Source organism: Copadichromis virginalis, linkage group LG18, assembly GCF_057382275.1.
Source record: "Copadichromis virginalis isolate Kocher_CV1m ecotype Utaka linkage group LG18, C_Virginalis_male_GT1.1, whole genome shotgun sequence".
Lineage (NCBI taxonomy): Eukaryota > Metazoa > Chordata > Actinopteri > Cichliformes > Cichlidae > Copadichromis > Copadichromis virginalis.
The window spans coordinates 11097561-11118477 of NC_140635.1; the positions used below are offsets into that span (position 1 = coordinate 11097561).

At 40.2% G+C, this 20917-nt stretch overlaps 2 protein-coding genes across 4 annotated transcripts in view; one reads left to right on the forward strand and one right to left on the reverse strand.

Moving 5' to 3' along the window:
• pigk (phosphatidylinositol glycan anchor biosynthesis, class K) overlaps positions 1-20917 on the reverse strand; it is a 120443-nt gene that overhangs the window by 40110 nt on the left and 59416 nt on the right. The window contains exon 11 of one of the 3 annotated variants that reach the window (XM_085439401.1): positions 11159-11338. The exons of the other annotated variants lie outside the window; for them this stretch is intronic. Within the exon in view, the coding sequence (XP_085295527.1) occupies positions 11264-11338 (75 nt within the window). The 3' untranslated portion in view covers positions 11159-11263. Of the gene's footprint in view, positions 1-11158; positions 11339-20917 lie in introns of those variants that run through there. 3 annotated transcript variants of the gene reach the window in all.
• Positions 1-20917, forward strand: part of st6galnac5a (ST6 (alpha-N-acetyl-neuraminyl-2,3-beta-galactosyl-1,3)-N-acetylgalactosaminide alpha-2,6-sialyltransferase 5a) — a 63603-nt gene that overhangs the window by 31284 nt on the left and 11402 nt on the right. The window contains exons 3-4 of the mRNA XM_085439402.1: positions 7520-7932; positions 20339-20446. Of these exons, the coding sequence (XP_085295528.1) occupies positions 7520-7932; positions 20339-20446 (521 nt within the window). The remainder of the gene's footprint in view (positions 1-7519; positions 7933-20338; positions 20447-20917) is intronic.

Consider the following 20917-nt stretch of genomic DNA (forward strand, 5'->3'; position numbering starts at 1 on the left):
TGCCTTATAATATATAACACCTTGAGGTGACACTTGTTGCCAAGCATACTTTGATATGCACATTGAAGCAGCCAGGTATTGAGCCCCACCTCCCTACAGCATCTTTACCAAATCAGTGTTTCAATTTCTCAATTATTAGCAAAACCCCTAGCAGGTCTTATTACTTTAATTGGTAACCGTTAGTTAAAATGTGAAAAAACAAATGTGCTATTCATAAGCAGTGTTGGCAAAATCAGTGTCAGAGCCTTATGATACTAGTGTTAGCAGAGCTTCTATACAGAGGATTTGATTTCCTATTAATTCTATTACTTCCTATTCATTTCCAGTTTGCTATTATTCCTGTTTTATTGGAAATGGCTTCAGTTCACCGGGAGACTCAGGAGGTAGTTCTCAATGAAAAAGAGAGAATGGAGCTAAATGGCTAAAATAATTATTTTCCCACTCACAGCAAAATATTTATTCTAGCTTATTCAGCAATATTACTCATTAATTATCAGAACTGCAATAAAACAGTTGAGACTTGTATTTGTTTTTCTTTCAGAAATGTGCTGACATTCTGCCAGTTTGTGCTGATTAAAATTACAGCAGGACACTCGGTGGCTGGCCCTCTTTAAACAATAACTATAACAATACATTAGGAGCATGCAGTATATTCCAGCTGGCTGTGGTGACCAGTAATGTGAAATCAGTTTTTATGACCTGCAGTTGTGTTTTAAAGTGACTGAATATGCATTTGTGATGTCACTTATGCATGGGTCAATAGTTGGCTCCCTGGTCCTCTGTAAATGAAGCTTTCTATGATGTATCTAACTATGTTTTCTCGTTGTAACCTATCAGTTTTGGAATAAATGTGAAACTGGCAAAATTCAGTATGTGCACCAGCTACACACAGTCTACCTTCAAAAGCTGACTTTCTTGATCCTCAGGAGTAAAAACACTCATATATGTTGCTTGAGGAATGCTTATGTGGGTCGGTAGGACGAAAGCAAGTGCTATGATTCTTTAGGTGGTAGACTTGGCATGGCCAAAATAATCACATGCACAGATAAATATTTCGCATCTGATGGAGGCAGGACCAAATTATAGCTTCAGACAGCTGGTTTTGCTTCTACTGGCTCTGTAACGCCTTCCTTAATGTCTGTAATGTCTTTAAATTTTGCACAGCTACAGACTGTATCTCTCTCACCCCTGTGACACTACAGTATGAAATATGACCCATCAGTCATTAATGAGCCATGGAAGACAGAAGTCACTTTCACAGTCTACATTAGCAGGATGGCATGCGAAAAAAGAGATTTAAATTGACGTCATAATTTCCCCTTCGGCTCTTTTCTAAGAAGGCCTCATGAGCATTTTTTCCTCAAGCTAATATTAAGGCCTGACTGTTGTAGAACGCTTTCCTCTGAGGAGGCTATAGAAAACAAAGGGATCTTTGACAAGCCTAAAGGTCAGCCTGGAGGAGGCTAAAAAGGCTCTGCTCTGTTGTAGCATCTGTGGGCAATACCAGACAGCCAGACAGCATCCCACTGGGCTGGATGATTGCTGCCTCTCATTGCTCACATTTACCGGCCATATCTTCCATTTCGCATCCTTGCTAAGCCCTCGCTCGTCCCCCAACCCCCTTCCCATCGCATTCATGCACATGAAATCAATAACAACACTTGAATGCTATTTCTCCGCTCTGAGAGGGAATGGCATACGTCAGACGTAATGGTTCAGCGCAGTGTAAGTATTCCTCAAGGGACAGAGCTGAGCAGGGGGATGGTGGAAGGGAGTCGGGTGAGGAATTAAAGCTGATTTCATGCCCCCTTAAGACCCATGTGAGTTTTAACCACCAATTATTGCCTGTGTTACCCATGGGCAGCCAGGGGCTGTGAGTGCTGACCACGAAGCCAATCAGGGTAGCTGTGCCACACAGTCTTTTTCAACTACAATCACACCGTAATCATAAGTGATTATATGAGTCCACCGCGGCTTGTATTCCTCTTTCCATTTAATTATACTCTCTTATATACTCTTATATATACTTTGCAAATGTCACTCAATAATGCCAGCCTTCTGACTCACACACAAGATCAAAAGGACATTAATATGACAAGAAATATATCTTGAATGGCAAACATCATGTTTATTCAGTTCAACACCAGACCGTAATGGCCCCCAAATACCCACCCAGCTATTCCGTTTCCTTCTTCACGCCTCCCCAGGTGGTCTGGAGCTGAACTGCTTCTCTCTTTCATCACCTCCACCATCCCTCAAAGTTAATCCCCCACCCAGCTCTGACAGCCATGTTTTCTTCGGGTCAGGTAGTCAGGCGGGTTGTGTGGTGTGGAGGTACTGATTGTTCCTGCAGCCCCGTGAAGGACAGGCCCGGTGGAAGCGGAGTGTTCAGATGCAGACAGAATGAGGAAACAGAGGAGGGCGGCCTCCTCGCTCTGGGTTGTCGCTCTGGCAGGTTGAGCACAGATCAGACAGTGACTGGCTGTTGTCTGTGTGCATGTTGTTGTTTTTGTTCCTTTACTAGGACACCGTGGATGGATGGGCTTTAAAAAAAACACGGCAGGTTCACGGCAAGTCCCACAAGTGGGACAAGGTTATCCTTCATCTCTCTGAGAAACACCTTACTATAAAATAAAATAAAAAAAACGTGAGATGATTTTAAATGGAAGTTATTTATGCTGGAATAGTTTTATTCTTTTTATGGGTTGTTTTAGATTTAAACTTTCACCAAATACGGTTAGAATCTGTTTTGCAAAAATAACCATTGCTAAATAATCAATAGTTAGTTGCAAACCTTGAGTTTCCTTGAAATAATACATAGATAAAATTGTTTATTGTTGCTTAGTCATTGCATTGGCTTAAAAAAATCCAAACAAGCTCTCAGGATGTCATGAAGGTTTAATATAAGAGAAATTGAGCTCTCAACTTCTCTGTTATGTCCTCTTCTGCAGGGCTTAATTTGTCCCAGATCCTGCTAGAATAGGAGCTGGAGCCTCCCAGACTGGGACCGGCACTTATTTCACTGGATCCAGCACCTCACTTGTCAGTAATGAAATCTACCTGGAGAGAACTGGTAAAATGTCAAACAGACAATCAGATTTCTTCAAACCATTAGATTGGCTTGATTCTCAGCAGGCCAAAGTCATTTTGGCAGTTCAGACGGCATGGCTATAATTGCCAGCATGTTCTTCTTTCAAGGGCATCAAATATTGCAGTTTTGCCAAAGCCGCTGGCGTCTCAGAGATATGCGCAAGGTGTCCTTTGGCTTCGATACCTTGCCAGTATTTGACACCCTGAGGATGAGGACAGGTTCTAATAGCTGCAGCACAGTAGGTAGCAAAAGCAGTGCTGCAGAGAGGGAACGACAGGAAAGTGAAGGTCAACTAGAGGGAGCTGCGAACTGTAAACAATTGCTCGTTGTGAAAGTTGAGACTATTAAATGTAAATAACAATGATTTGTTTGCTGATGTTTTTCTTGTGTAAGTGTCTGAAAAGTAGTTTTTAGGAAAATCCCTGATGTATCAGTGTTACTGTAAAGCCCGGACAATATTAAAAAAAAAGGCAACAATCATGTGATGCTCTATGCGCAAGCACCAGGCGATGATGTGAAGAAAAAACTCCTTTTGTAAAAGGAAGAGACCTCTGGCAGAACCAGGCTCAGTGAGAGGCAGTCATCTGCTCTGACTGGTTGGGTAGAGTGAGGGGAAAGAGGAGAGAAGAAAGAGAGGATAGGGACAGACAACAAAACACAGACTGTGTGAGAGATGAGATCAAATTTAACAACATACAGCCGTGGTGTATAAACACCTGGGGAGTGAAAAGAGGTGAGTGGAAAAGAAATGCAGAGGGTATCGCAGGAAGACCCCCAGCAGCCTGAGCCTATAGCAGGATAAGTAAGGGATGCTTCAGGGTCAACTGATTCCAGCCCTAACTGTATGCTTTATCAAAAAGGAAAGTTTTAAGTCTAATCTTAGGAGTAGAGAGGGTGTCTGTCTCCTAAGCCAGAACTGCTTCCGCAGGAGAGCGGGCTGGGAGCTGAAGGCTCTGCCTCTCATTCTACTTTTGGAAACTCAAAGAGTCACAAGTAAGCCTACAGACTGAGGTGATTCCTTTAAAGGCTTATTAGAGAACTGATGTAAGTGAAACAACAAAAAAGCATCTGCAGGTCATGTTCAGCTATGAAGACGAACATTTTAGACTTATCAAAAATCTTTCTTTGTGTGTGAAATGCTACCTTTTTAAATGAAATTGTGTGAGATGTTAAGAGGCCCCAGATACACACTGCTTTTGAGTAACAGTCAGGGGCCTAGAGTTTCGTGTTTACCAGTGTTTTGCAGTTTTTAAAATTATTGTACTCCCAACCGCCACAAAAGCAAAGCAGCTTTACTGCTGGTATGTAAATGGTGCTTTGACACACAACACCTACTCAAAGATTGTTAAAGGCCAAGAAGCCCCTCCCTCCCATACCCACTGGACTGAAAGGATTTGTCACCAGCGCTACAAACCACTGGAAATCGCCATACCTCCCAGAGGTGCCTCGGTTATTTTGTGGCAAGAGGGGGACCTACACAGTATTAGTCAGCTGGTTTTATTGTAATAGCTGATTGGTGAATGACTACTGGCTTAAAAGTAGACTATTTTCCTTTAAATTGTGCTGGAGAAAAATATGAAGTACCACTGAAATTGGATAAAATTACCTTTCACTCACTAAAGAACTGCACAGTTTGTCGTATACCTACTGCAGAACGACTCCTCCCAGCCTTTATATAAAATAACCCTTTTATAGAGAAACTGTGGCTCAGTGGAATAGTTTTTTTTTATTCTGCTGAATTATCTCAAAAATAAAAAGATTCCTGGAAAAATCAGAAAAGCTTTTAATCAGAGCAGCTAGACTGTACTTTATGGTACAGCAGAAAATACTTTTTCTGATTTTTTTTTTCCCCTCATCTGTGTCTTTTCCCCACTGCTGGTAAGACAAAACATAATCAGGATTGGGAAATTCACTGAGTTGCATTATTGATCACAGCTTTGATCAGGTGTTGTAACCAGAAACTGATAAAAGAAAGAAAAACTCTTAACAGTCAAAGTTTAAATGTAGCATATCTTTTAATTATGTTCAAAGGCATTTTGTTCACTAAGGAGGAACAAAGGCAGCGATTTCAAAGACATAAATGATAGATGTGTCTTGAATTATAAACCATTTGTTGCATGAATCTTTAAATGGAGTTCGAATTTCAGGGGGGTTTCGAGGATAAATTGGATGTGAAAGATATTTTCGGTTCTTTGGAGTCAGCAGGCGCTCGCGTCCCATCTCGAGGTAAACCACAGTTTACCTGGACTTTATCGCCTCAACCCAGAACCACCATATTGGATGGGTCACGTAATTCCGACTGGAATGGAGAACCTCGTCCAAAGCATGCAGCTTATTTCTTAGTAATAGCCTGACCGAGCTCCCCAAAGAGGCCAATTCTGGCCAGCAAGGCCCACTTAAATGCTCCGTGAGACAGAGGAGGAGAGAATAAGGTCTATAGAGCCACTTAAAAGCCCCTGGGTAAAAATGGGATTTCTGACCTGCTCCGCTGGTGTCGCAGCTCTTCAGCCAGATTAGCTGTCAAAGCTCTGCCAGGTGGGAGAGGAAGGGCCAGGGGAAGACGAGAGGAACTGATGGATGCTGGTGCTGTTCTTGGTGATGATGTAGACCACCAGGACCTCATTAGCTCAACATTTCATCAAACACGATGGCACCAGTGTGGCTCTCTGTGCCTCCATCTATCTCTCTCTTGGCCCTCTCTCTCTCCCTCCTTTACATATCCTTGATTTCCGTACCTCTTCTGTGGTCCTCTTTTCGTTCCTGCCTCTTTTCCATCTTTCTGTCACCCCCCCCCCCCCCCTTTTTTCTCCCTGCATCTCATTAAACAGATGAGCCCGCTCCGCCACTAATCTGCCACTAAGTCAAAGTCGGCAGATGACGACGATAATGGCACATCTTCCTCCACCCCCGCTCCACCCCCACACATATCAGGCTATTATCATTTGTTCTTATTAATGCCAAGAAAATGTAAATTTGTTATGGCTATAGGAGTGTAAATAACTACCACACGTATCAGCTGGGGTGATATTTCAGGGCACATTAGAGGGCTCTGCAGGGCTGGTTTGCATATCATTGATTTTCGGTGCAGGGGTGTGTGTCTGTGTATGTGTGGCAGTGCGGGGGGAATCACAGACATGCCCACAAATACATGCAAAGCATATGTGCAGCAGCTTCATACATACCAACAACATGCAGGGCAGCTTTACATATATCAATAGGGCTATGCAAATGATTTATGTGCATGCCGTAGTGAAAAAGAGGTCACACTTACATCAGCGGGCCGTGGTGTTGTATGTTTTTAGTCATAGACACAGATGTAATTTAAAATGAACAAGAGACCTATTCATTCGCTATTCATTAATTACTTATTTTCCTTATTCTCTGTCATATACTGTTACGCGGATGGATATTAGTATAACACATGGCCAAAGTTCCAAATATTAAAGCCAGTTTTGACACCCTTCACCATCCTTCCTTTATCAGAATTAAGCTGGCGTAAAGGGAGGGCAAGGGAGCTTGTTTATTTTATGCTGCACCATGGCTCAGCATGTAAAGTAAAATTCAAAAAAATGCTTCTAACTGTGAATTGTGAAAAGCAGCTGTATTAGAGTCCAAAAATACAAGCCTGGAAATGAACATAATCCGCTGCTTTAATAATAGAGCAAAAGAAAAAAGGAGCTCTGCTGTGGCAGCTCATATATGGACAGGAGCAAGAAGAAAAACACCATCTACAAAGTAGAAATGAATTCAAATAAATATGTTCATGTTGTAAATACCCTCATGTTCATCAGGCAAAAGCAGTATTTATGCTATCCTTACAGCTGTCAGTATAATGGTGAATATTGTTGTGATAGTTGTTTCTATTGACATGGTTGTCCTGTGTGCTGTATTTTTTTAACAATATAATGTTTTGTGAGTTTCCCATAAAGTATTGCAGGTGATTTTCTGCATCTTGGTGTTGGTTTTGGAGGTAAACACACATTTTTCTGTTGTGTGGGAGTGAGAGAAAGATTTAAGGTGAATCCTTTATAAGACCCCAGGGTTTCTACCAATCGCAAAGCAATATGACAAGCTACATATACCCAGGAGGCTCTGTCGCTACCCATTTGTCAACAAAGCATTTTCTGCCTCAAATACATTGTGAAGCTTTTTACCAAAGTTCCCCTAGGTGTGCATTTCTGTCTGCTTTGCATTTCTCTGTATAAACCAAGGCTAAACAGAACTTCACAGCATTTTTGACTTGTGGAAAAAAGAGTTTGTAGACTTACAAACAAATAACTGCAGAAAACGAACAGAAATTCTGCTGCTGTGCTTCAGGGGTATTCACGGAAGGATGTGGAAGCCAAATATTGTGAGAAAGTTCATGTTTGCTTACTTGTTTTTTTTTTTTTTTCTGCTTCTTCTTCTTTGCCCTCTTCTCTCACTCAGCCTCTCAGGATGCACTGCCACACCTGCACCCTGGTGACTAGCTCAGGTCACCTCATTGGAGGCGGTCGAGGTGAAGAGATCGACCGGGCCGAGTGCGTGATCCGCATGAACGACGCTCCCACCGCCAGAGGTTACGCCCGTGACGTCGGTCACCGCACCTCCCTGCGTGTCATTGCACACTCCAGCATGCAGCGGGTCTTGAGAAGTCGCAACGAACTGCTCAACGCCAGCCAGGACACAGTATTTATCTTCTGGGGCCCCAGCAACTACATGAGGCATGATGGGAAGGGCCTTGTGTACAACAACCTGAGGCTCATGAAAGAGGTGCTCCCCAAGCTCAAAGTCTACATGATCTCCTGGCAGAAGATGCTGCAGTTTGATGAACTCTTCAAGAAGGAGACCGGCAAGGACAGGTGAGGGCGTCACTGCATCAGAACCCATCATCATCAGGAGTCTAATAATAGTTCAGCTAAAGCTATAATTTAATTAATATTTAATCAGTTTTATAAAGTTTTAATCATTCTGCCCTTAAACAAACTTAACAGGTTGATTTTTATAGTTTGTACAAATGCGTTATTATCTGATCAGTCAAACGTTCACATGTCACTATCCCTGTGGAAATCAACCATATGCCACTAGGCTGTAGTCCCTCCCACATACTGTATCGAAAGCAAGGAAAGATTTTCAGTCACTACCAATTTCATTCACTTGTGTGATTCATCTGACCTTCAGGGCAGCACAGTCAATACTTTTCAAGCTACAAGTTTCACAGCTTCTTCAGCTATTACATCAGCAGAAAATTCAGCCATATTTCTCTTGTGAATTTGTCCAAACTTTTCCAACGCATAGTGCACAAAGATTAGTAAATTGATGAATTTGGTGCACGACTTACCGACGGCGAATGCTTTACAATGAGCTCATGTTACTGATAATGATGCTGGAATAGTGTTGCATTTTTGTTATGTGGAGTTTTTGCATTGCAAGAATGCATGCGGGACCAAAGATATGTTAACTTTGGCTTCTCTTGTTTGTCTGTGCTGTTGTTGGTCCTTTAGTTGGGCTTATGTAAAAGACAAAACTCACAGTGCAAAGAACATCTTGTAATGGAGTGAAACCAAATGCTTAAAACTGTCCTCTGCAGCCATCGTTTGTTCTTCTCAGCCATCTTTCTTTGATCTTTGTTGTCTTTTGAGCTCCTTCATCTTTATTGTGAACCCGTCTCTGATTTTTCCGTTTTCTGTTCAAGCAAACTTTTTATCCAGTCAGATTTCAACCTACACATAACATTTGAGTCACAGACAATGCTGTTTGAGGACTATAAACACGTCTTGTTTGAACTTCCACAATCCTTATTTTTGTGTAGGCTGAGAAACAAAAGTGGGACCATAAATCTGGCCTGATCCAATTCAGAGCACATAGTCTATAGTAACTATACCATATGCCTTCTCCCAAATAGTCTCTTTTATTCCAGCACCGTATGAAAGTCAGCTTCTTTTGTGTTGTAAAAGTGTATATGTCTGTCAAACCATGGCTATGCATTTAGTAATACAGTACGTACCATGCTTGCAGGAAACCCTTAAACTAAATGGACAAGAGTAGGTGGTTGCAAAGCATGCCTCTGCATTCATAATCCGTGTTGTGTTTGAAAAACAGACTTTAGCAAGTAAACCTGGATGTCATGGAAACATGAACGTGCAAGTTTCTCGCATAAAGAAGTCTCAGATATTGTAATTTATTTACAAAACTACTTGAATGGGTCTCAGAGGGATCTACTTTAAAGTAGTAAAGAAAGGAATGAAAGTGACAAAACAAGCTTTCACTTTCTTTTGTGTGGTGTCCTAATGGCCTCCTAAAAATTACCCCGAGTTTCAGTTGCAAAATGAACAGTGTTAAAGGACTCCATTTTAATGAGTCGGAGATGAGTTCTCAGCCCTGTGGCCATTAACTCTTAATGAAAACCCACCCATACGAACACTGTTTGTGTCTCCGTCGCTTTATCTGAGCCTTTGTTTGGGGTGTCATCGGAGATTGAATCTGACTTCAGCTTAAGATAGATGCCGTGGGGGAAATCGCCGAGCAGAGGATTTGGTGAATGGCTCAGACATCAATCCTTCAGAATCTGTGCCTACAATCATGGTAAATGTTTACAGTGAGCAGGCTTTCTCTGTTATTGTTCGTATTTACAGTTTCTCATCCTTTCTAGCACCAGGCATTAACATCAGTGAGAATTATTCGAGGTCCTTTCTGCTCCATGGAGCGTGGAAGCAGAGAGAAATAAAGCCTTAATATATTAGTGTATATCTTTGTAATGCTTGAGATAAAAATTTAACAGAAGCTCTGTGCATGCAAAATGTCTCGTACCTTTATGAAGCAATATTTTATCTAATTTGGAAAATGAATCCCGTGTTATTTAAGAACTGGGAGCCTGTGGCCGCAGCACTAAAAGCAGAGCTTCTGGGTAATCAACCGTGCAATCGGCAACCCTGCAAGCTTAATTGTAATTATGGGTTATGCCTTTTCAGTAAAGAGAACTAATATGGTTTAGGATGATGCCACATCCTGCAGTTTTTAATAACACATACAGAAGAGAGAAGGGAAGCAGGTGTCCCTCTGCATCCTTTCTGGTAAATTCCTAGAATGAGCCTTAACTGGTGATTAGAGTCAAATTAGCTTTTGAAATAACTTTTTTCTCCCTTGTCTGTGTTTTCTGTTCCCATGATGCTTTGTGGTAATTGTTAACAGCCCAACTGTGGTTTCTGCTGGAGCTAGCTGCAGTGTAAAATATGATGATTTGAGATAGGTCACCTATCAAAAAGATCTAGGTTGAATCCCTTTAACAGTGCATCTTACATCAAACCTTGGCAGTCGTATTGAAGCGCGCTTTGATGGCTTATGAACATTGGTCAAAAAAAGGAAAAGAGAAAAGCCACAGCAGGGCAGCTGTGCATCAGAGAGCAAGGAGACAGCTGGAGCAGTGGACAAATTACATAGCTGTGAAGAACAGCTGAAAGGGACTCATTTATAAAGCTGACTTTTGATCAGTTTTGATCTTAAGCAGGATTTACAGTAAGCAGAAGCAAAACTTAACTTTGAGCTTATCTTAAAGCAACGTTTTGACTTGTAATACGTTTTCTGCAGGTTATGTAGAGGTGTTTCAGTTTGGGTTGTAAACACGGTCTGCGGTGACCTTTGTAGCTCTGTCCTTCTGGCCAACTCCCCTTCTTCTACTGCAACATTACGCTGGTTCCCAAAACAAAATAAAAGGGTCTGCTGCAAGAAATCTGCCAGTGATTGGCAGATGAAGCCTGCAGATCTGTCCACAGTGTTATTCCCGTGGAAATGACCTAACATTGTGTGGCTACACAATTCTACACACTTCTACATAATGTTACATACTTTGAAATAAAAAAGTTGACCCCTAGAGTGTTATTGGGAGACATTATTGGTTATGTTATGTTTGTGACTTTTAAAAAAATTCTATGTTGCTAATCAAGGTCATGGAAATTACCCTCAATGGTTCCTCGGTTATTTAAAGTAAAATATTTTCTACAAAGTGTATATGTTAAAGATGTAAGAAAAACTTATAAACTCAAAGGAACATTTTTATTGACTGAAAATGCTCACAAATGTAACACAAATATAAAAGTACAGTCCTGTCCGGTCATCTAGGCAACCACTTCATGTCACTTGGTGAAATTTCATAGACTTGATTGAGCGTGTGTATACACCTAAGTATAGGTTGTGCTATCCTAAAGCATGGTATTTGACGGGCTGACACAACAACAGTCTCCGTCTTTCCATAAAAGAGCAGAGCAGCAGCTGCAAAAGAAAAGAGTGCATTTTAACAGTAATAGTGAGGATCTTCTAAAAAAATTAAAATAAATTATAGATATAAATTTTAAATATAACAAGAAGTAATTAAATCAAAACTAAGTAAGTCACAGATTTCAAATTACTAAATCAATTAGCAGTAATACGACTCACAGTAAAATTAATACCAATATATTAAATTAAATTATTAAATGCATCTGATGTATGTCTGAAAATCGACTTGCCAGTTTTAGGTGACGATACGGTCCCACCACTTTTCATGGCATAAAGTTTCACTAATTTCTAGAAATACTACATAAACATCATATGTCAAATTTACCACTGTTACTTTCGATGTTATGGTCAGTGATGTAAGAGTAGATGGGGTGAAAAACAGAATTTCCCAAATTCCAGAAGAACACTGAAGTTTGAAATGCTCCAGGCAACTTCAGATTGTTAAGATGCATTTATGTCACTACCTGTCACATCACCTGATTTTTGCTGACTGGCTGGGACAACTCCATATACTTCTACAACCACAGAGAGGTTTGGGGAGGACAATTTTGATGTCTTTCACAGTTACCACATAGGGTTCTCTGCCAGATAAAGCCTATAGAAATCAACAAGGCTATTTGCTACAGCGACGATATAATCCTAAATTAAGTCTTTATCCTTGTTTGCCAACCAAAGATGTGTTGTCCTTCATTGCCACCATTTGATCTACCAAGAAGTTGGGTGTTCTCTCTTGATGGTGTTGCAGAGTAGACAGAGCAGGCAGCAGATAGCAAGCCAGATGAGATGGAAAGAGGAGGGATACATGACAGACAGCTTGAAAGGCAGATTGACAGATCTGTAAAGATCACGGGCTCGAGGCTGATTGGCTCAGAGCCCTGACAGATCACTGGACAAGAATAGTGATATTGACATTTTGAATGAGCAAGAAAGAGCAACAGTGACAGCCCATATCAGTGCAACTGATATTTAAGGTAACAGTACAGATCTTCTAAGTTGAACTTACAAAACAGTGAGTGGAAAAAAATTTAAGTTGATTTGAGATTTATAAGTTACAAGTTAAAAGTGATATTTTTAGAGCGTGCTTAAACTGAGATTTGTATGCCTTTTTAGAAATAAGAGCCCAAAACAAAGAACCTGTGATCTTTTGATCTAAAATTTGAGAATATTCAACAGGCCCAGCAGTGAAAAAGCTCCCTGCTAAATGAAAAGAATAGGACACATTTACAAACCAAGTAACCTTTAAAGGCCATGCAGACACCCACACGTTTCCACTTATTTTGGATGATAAGACTTTTGCTCAGGTTGAAGGTGGGCAAAACCTTTGCTGTGACTCATGAAATGTCACAGGACTGCTTAAGCTATTATGACCAAGATAAAGGTGTAATTGGTCAAACAAACAACACAAACTGATGGAAGAAAAGTGATGTGCCTCATATCAATGCATGCGGTGTGGAGATTTCCACTATTTCTACATAGATTTTCGTTGTTTAAAGACTTCTGCTCTCACAGAATTGAAGAGTGCAGTCTAAAGTCTGAACTTGAAGTCAATTTACAGTCCAACACCAAACTGAAGCGAGGATTCAGGTTTGCTGCTTGTAGGGAATGAACATTAGAAAATACATATAATGAGGGGAATGTACAGTAGTAGGAAAAGATTATATGTGGAAGCAGACTGCAAACAAAACATATTCAGGCCACATTATTGCTGCCATTTCCATGGATATAAAAAAGAGCGAAATACAAGAGAAACTGTGATCAGACAGAACGTGATGTGGAAGTCAAGTAGATACAGAGGCGACTAGAAAAAGTGAAGGAGTTTAAATTAGTAATCAACCCTAAACACTGCAATCACTCAGGATGAAAGTGTCAGGTATAAATAACCGTGTGCACACACAAAATGAACTCAGATATTTTTATACTTTTTCTTTATAGGAGTGTTATGAAATAATGATGCTTCACAGATGTTTCAGCTTGAACTTACAACAGCAAATCATACCTGTATGTGACCTTCACACAGTAATAACAATAATAGGCTCAAAGACAGTATAGCTGCTATATATGTATAGTAGCAGTCAGTGGTCAGTCATTGTGGTCATTTGGGGCTTTTAATTATTTTTTTAAACTTTTCTTTTCCCAGGGTTGAAAAATAAACAGCAACCATCTGTATTGGCTTTAAAAATCCGAATTGGATGCACAAGTTTGAATTTATTTAGGATCTTCTCTGATCCACACAGACTCAAAAGTACAGCTCAAATATATCCATACACTCACACTAATATTTGGTTAAATGTCCCTTAAAAGCTTTTTGGTGGCTATAAAAATCATCTTTGCAAGGTGCAAGTTCCTAACATAGTTTGGGCTGGATATTTGACCAGCTCTGCTTGGCATAACTGGTGAAGTTCATTCAAATTTCCTCGATTTCCTGGCACCAACCTGGCTTTTAAGTGCAGTCCACAAATTTTTAAAAAAGTTGAGGTCGAGGCTTTGGGACGACCATTCCAGAAACCCAATGTTAGTGTGTAACAAAGTTTCAAGCATCTATAAAAAATCTAGGAAATCATTAAAAACCCCAAATTACCATGACATTCATGATCATAAACTTCTGACCACAATTGCACAAATATAACTAAAAAACCCAACTCCATCCACCCCAAAGAGATTTAACAGTCATTTCTCTTGTTAGGAATGAAATGCAATGGAAAGCAAAATCTTATGTTGAAATATAGAAATGTGATTTTAAGACTCAAAAAAGAAAGCTCAACGTGCAATTAAACTTATAGCTACATGTGTACCTTTTCTGGATTTGCAATCCCAAACCATGTAAACATGAGAAGCAGCACTGCTCTCCTTCACAGGGATAAATGTGTTGTCCCACTCACAGCTTGCCTCAAGTCCTTTTAAAAGACAGTCATTGAAGCTAAGAGCTTGACATTTCACACCACATTATTCATCAGCATGTTCATAAACAAGGAAATGAGGAAGACTTCTTAAGTGAGATTAGCTGCATGCCTTCTGACTAAGACCTCCACACATCCACCACAGATTGGTTGGTGTCAAAATGCTGTGCTTTGAACTCTCAAAGTTTTCTAATTTGCAAAAGAAGAGCTTGTGTGTATGTAAGCCTGTGTGTGTGTGTGTGTTTGAGAGACAGGGCTGTTGTTATATTAAAGCCCGGTGGCCATGTTTGCATATCAAAACAAATCAGCATGTTCCAGACAAACTGGGTCCTGTCTTAATTAAAAGAAAATGAGAAGCCTGTGCTTCTTCTGCGATAGCATCACTGGGTCGACAGCGTTGTCTGCTGCATGGACAGACTCTAATAAAGCAGCAAGTCACACAAAAGGCTGTTGTCACTGTTCATAACACTGTGGCCAGTGTGGGCCGATTGATTTGGTGGGTCTGGATTGTTCAACCACATTTTAAATCAACATCCATTTTGTGGTGCGTTTTTCCAGCAAACACAAAGCTTTATTGGACCACAGAGAAATAAGGAGCGGCTGTACCTGAAGAGGTTGTTTTTTTTTTTTGCTTGATTTGAAGGAAGAAAGCAAACGAAGACTGGGTTTATAGTCTCTATTTACTGTAGCTGTAGTGCATGTTTGTCCTCCGCTATTTTTATTTAACCGAATGAGCATCTTCAAAAGTTCCCACTGTGGAGGATAAAAGTAGCAAGGCAAAATATTTCAGACGTTGGTGAAATCTTAATGTCTGTACAGAGCTAAGAAAAATATTTTACAAGTAGTTTTTAGAATGATTTTTATTTTTTTAAGGGAAAAACAACAATCCAAATCTACCTGGCTCTTTGTGAAAAAGCAAGCTTCTTTGTTTTCCTGCCTCTCACTTTGCAACTGGTCCAAGAAGATGACTGCTGTCCCTGAGCCTGGCTCAATTCAATGTTATTTATATGGCACCAAATCACAACAACAACCGCCTCGAGTCGCGTTATATTTTAAGGTAAAGGCCCTACAAAAACACAGAGAATACCCCATTAATCAAGCGACCCCCTTTGAGTAAGCACTTGGCAAATAGCGGGAAGGAAAAACTCCCTTTTTAACAGTAAGAAACCTCACTGCAACTACCTTATAATATGTCACATTCAAATGACTGGTTAGCTGGTACTAGATGAATAAAACTGAAATGAAGTGATGACTGTTGTCTCATAGGTGATTGATATCAAGCCAAATAAACACCTTCAACTCTTTGTTGTGTTCCTGAAACAATATTTTGAAGTGGATCCCTTCTTTTAAACACTCATTCTTGTTGATTTTGTCTTTCAGAATCTTTCATGAAAATTAAAAAAAACAGTGAAGATCTCTGAATGATTTATTAATTACTTCAGTGCGGACCTCGGCGAGATTTCCCTTAAATTTCACAGCAGTCTACTCCTTAGCTCTCCGAGATGTTTCTTTTTACATCAAAGTCTGACCGACACTGGACCACAGCTTGTCTAAAAATGCATCAAAGCATAGACTTAAAGCCTTGCCATGACAAAACAGCAGGGTTTAACTTTTTAGGTACGCTCTAGGGTGCTGTCTATAATGCCTTCTCATACACTTTAAACACTGATAACATTTCCTCGCTCCCTTATTGCCTTCCCAGGAAGACATTTCTCTGCCACTTTCCTAAGAAAGAGAAATGCTCAAAGTTTAGGTGTTAAAGAGGGCTTTCTTTCAGCATTTTTGCTTGACATATACCCCACCCCACCCCATCTCCCTGCACTGTTGTATCTGTGAGAAAACGAGGGAGAGAAGGTCTGAACACCTTTTCAAACAGCCAGGTAAACCCTCCACTCCAAATGTGTCACCTCATCAACAGCAGGCGAGCAGAGTTTCGAGATGCCTGCCTGGTTGTTCTTGTCAAGACTTTTCTTATCAGAGCCCAGGCTTTGTTTCTCTGTCTTGCCAAGTTAAAGCCTCGGATGCTGCGGATGCTGATGCATATGTGTGGGAACAGACAAGAAGGAGTAACAAGCTTTGAGAAGCAGCAGGGTGATGAGGCCGGTCGGGAGATAAGGAACACATGCTGTCAAAGTGCTCTCAAGCAAGAGTTTGAATATGAACCTGCTCACTTTTCCTCCGCCGCATCATTTTAAAACTATAATGAACTGTGCTTGGAAAAGAATCAAAGGAACGAGTGCAGAAAATTTTTTGACACCTTTACCGTGTAGCATCCTGTTGGTTCAGTATAATGATCGCAATGTGTGCATAACTAAATCGCACCAGATGTGGTTGACATTCACGGTCATTGTCACTTTGATGATTGGGATTTTTTGAAGCACTGCGGAGACGTTGATGCATGTGATGTTGAGGGAAAGTTTTCAGAAGTGATGAAATGGTAGAAACTCTGCATTCAAACTGTCACTAGGACAAAATCTGAGCCAAGATGAGAAACAGAGCCCTGTGGCTACACAAGTAAAAGACCCCCAAATCTCCTACAGTGGAGTAAGACATCAAAAACTTAAAGAGACACATACTATAAATGACCACAAACCATACAGCAAAGTTGTTTTATCGTTATGCATCTCCTAGAGCTTTTACTATATGTTTGCAGATGTTTTGTGTCATTTTGCTTCTGTTTTTTTAGGTTTTGTGACTCTGCCTGAGGGGTGTTCTATAAAGAGAGATTAATGGGCCAGAGTTTTCAGTGTCACAACGGTGCATCCCTTTTTACCTGGCTGGATCACTATGGTAACTTATGCTGAACACATAATGGCTCCGGAGCAGGTTATGTTCAGAGCTTCACTTTAATATTGTGTGTAAATGCCACATTTTCACTCATTCTTTTCCTGACTGCAGGCAGTGAGTGGGAGATGGATTCCTTTCTTTGACTGGGTATTTGCCTGCATTGAGTTGGTGATGCAGTTGACGTGTAAATATAAATATATAAATAAATATAAGTAAATATATTCATGGTGGGGGATAGTTTAATTGATTAATCCAAAATTGCCCATAGGTGGGAATGCGTGAGTGAATGTGAGTGTGAATGGTTGTCTGTCTCTATGTGTTAGCCCTGCGACAGACTGGCGACCTGTCCAGGGTGTACCCCGCCTCTTGCCCTGTGACAGCTGGGATAGGCTCCAGCACCACCCGCAACCCTGAAAAGGATAAGCGGAAGCGAATGGATGGATGGATGGATGGATATTCATGGTGCAAATTTGCTGCCAACTTGCAGATATTGCAGGTAATTGATCAGTCTAATTATAGGCTATTTATCACTGGGAATATTAAACCAGCACAGTGGTTTCTGTGTATCCCTCATTATGGAATGGAGCTTCTCAAGTAGTCTGTTATGTTTGATGTTTCACACCTGTGCAGATGTCACATTAGACGAAAACCTTGGAGCTCAGAATAAGCGGTAAACAAATAAATGAAACGCTGAATTCACAAGATTAGATGTTTATGTCGGTATTCCCCTCTTGCCTTATTTGCAGCGCCAGTATGTCGTTCACATTTTATATATATTTTTATATTCTTTATAAGACCTCTTGCAATGTCTCAAACTGGAGTAGGTGGCACTTTGTTGGCCCATTTTCTGCAGAAGAAGAGTCGCATGACGAGACTGCCTCTTTTATATAAGCACACTCAGAAACTGAAGCAGAAAGCCTGGGAACCCATCATCTCTGAGTAGGACTTCAGTTATACTGACTGGAAACAAACTTTCTTTGTTTTACATATTTTTATGTAATCTTATGGAGTAGTTTCCTTGCTTTGCTTTGTACTTTTGCGTTCTGCATCTCCTTGTAGTGATGTCATGGCGGGTAAAGGCCAGCCTTGTTGGCATGTTCACTAATCCATCTGTGGCTTTACTTTTTAATTGGTGTTAATTACTAAATTATTAGCAGGCTAAACCAAGTTGGTTATCATAGCAAAAACCACACCTGCGGTCAGCAATATGTTGACATTAGCATTTACTGTCAAAACAATTCACTTTTTATCCCATCATCTCCCTACTTGCATTGAGTACACGTGACTCCACCAGAGCTGGAATTGCTGTTTTTATCACCAGAGCATTGTATAAATGCAATATGCAGGCTAAACTTGTTTTGAAATCTAAAATTAATGGTGACATTATGCGAAACAAATTGCCTAAGAACATCAGACAAAGTCGGTGTATCCTCAGCTGACTCATTTTCACCATAAGGTTTTCTTAGCTTTGTTTCATCTGCCAAAATTATGCATACATTAGAGGTTGCGTGTCTTTATAGTTTCCTCTTATGCCTGCCCTTTGTAGTTGTGTTGAACTTTGAATTATGAAAGAGGAAAAGCATTTAATGCATTAGTTAGACCACATTTTGCCTCATTCGCTGTGCTCCATTTATTTTTTTCTCATAAAGCTTCAGTAAAAGTTGCAGTGTTTATTTACCAAAAGCCATCTAAAAGTGCATCAAACACTGAGAGATTAATGCATCCACTGGTTACCAATAACAGTTCCCATTAGGATAGTTCAGCTGTTCAGCAGGGGAAGCTCGATAAGAACCACATTTGAGTCTAATTCAGCTTAAGGATTCAATTGTGCTGTAGTTTGTAGCACAAACCTGCTACATCAGCTCATATTTGAATCACTTCACAGTGTGTACGAGGGAGCTATGATGCATTTTCTAATAAATTTTCATAAGTTGATTTGATGAATTCTGATTTTTGCAAAATGTTTTTGGACCACCGCAGCTCAACTCATCTGCATGAATTTTAGTTGGAAGGGATTACAGCTGTGGCTGCAGGCCAGCGAGCTGGAGATCAGTATCATTGTGAGGTTTTGTTGCTACTATACTGTGAAAATGAGACCATGCTGGTAACGCTGTGAGGAAGCACTTGGTCACAGTGAAACTTGGGTACAGTTTTCCTCCCAAGACCGCTTTGGTACTTTGCCTTTAGGTTAGCAGGGTCATTCTCAGGCCTTTTCCTGTGTTGAAATCCTTCAGAAGCTGAAAAACACATGCTTCATACCGCAGCTAAACAGATTTTTAGTTTCATTATTAATCAAAAATAAAAAGAGCCAAGAACAATTTGCAAGAAGGTAAATGATTCATGCCACACAACAGCAAACAAATAGCTGGGGTTGTGTTTGTTTTTCCTAAATGAGGTTTGTTCAGCTACAGCTGAGGTCGATGGGAATTTTGTTACTTTTGAATATTTTTCATAGTTGCAGTGTACAAGGGCAAAGGTCGAAGGTTCACCAAAGTAGCTGGGCTTCATGCTCTGTTGGGATATTTTTGTTTGAATGAATTTATTTAATCAGCATCCAAAGGTCATTTCCAAAGATCTGCTGTGCTTTTATACTAGAATCTAAATGAAAAGCACTGCTCTATAAACATGTCAGTGCAGCGATATTGTAAACTTCATTTGAAAATTGAACCAAAATTATTAAGCTTATTTTCATTTCATCTTCAGGTGTAACTTAAAGGTTTTCATTGACCTCTAGAAGTGTTGCGAGTTTCAGTACACTGGAGACCATCAAATCTACACAAAACCAACAAGGAATTATTTTAAAAAGTATGATAGTAAGGCAGCATTTTTTTTTCCAGTCCTGTGATGGAGTACATGTTGGAGCACATTTAGATTTTTTTAAGTACAATGTTAATATTTCATTTAGTTTTTTTCATAACATCATGTCTGATTAGCGGTCAGCTCTTTTCTTCCTGAAAGCAGGCAGATCGTTCTGCATGCTGAAGGTATGTCATCCAACTATCGACACTTCATGCAGAGCAAGGCTCTTTTCTGATTAAGGATTTGATTATTTGACAGGGTTCATTTGTACCAGTCGATGCATAAGATGGATTTGTATTTTAATGAAGCTGTGGGGGAACTTGAATGATCTTGCAGCCAGGAATATCGACCTCAGGATTTAGAGAGATCTTTATTCTGCCCTAATACGCCAATGTGAGATTTTCTAATGATCTATCCAAGTTTTTCAGTTTTCATCCTTGTGGTCTCCCATGCATTAAATCCATCTAACTATCTTCTTTCACCCCCTACATCCTCCTCCTTTCCTCTGCAGGAAAATATCGAAGACCTGGCTGAGCACCGGCTGGTTCACTATGACCATCGCCCTGGAGCTGTGTGATAGGATCAATGTCTATGGCATGGTGGCGCCTGACTTCTGCAGGTGAGACAGTGGAGCTGAAAGTCAAAGATCATCACCAGCTCCACCAGCAAGCACCATCATTGAGATTTTTTTTAAAGGAGAGCCATAAATGCAGTAACTTCAAATATGAATTCATAGCAGCACAGCCGCCTGATAAGAAAGATTAAAACTAAATATATTAAGACAGCTGAAAATGAAATTTCAGTGTGGCTGGAGAGGGTTTTGGAATACTTAAATTGCTTGTGTATTAGTACATAATAATTCAGTAAACTGCCAAGTATTCATAATGTTGAAAGAAAAGACAGAGTCCTGGGTTTTCTTCTGTTTCAGAAACATAATTATAGAGCCAGTGCCTGTTAACAGAGGTGTTAGATTTATACTAATCATCCAAATACAATGTACAATTTCAGATGGGGGAAAAACGACAGTGAAAGGATTTTCACTAATACAAAGTGCCTGGTCAAATTCCCTGCTATTGCATTAAAGCTTGAG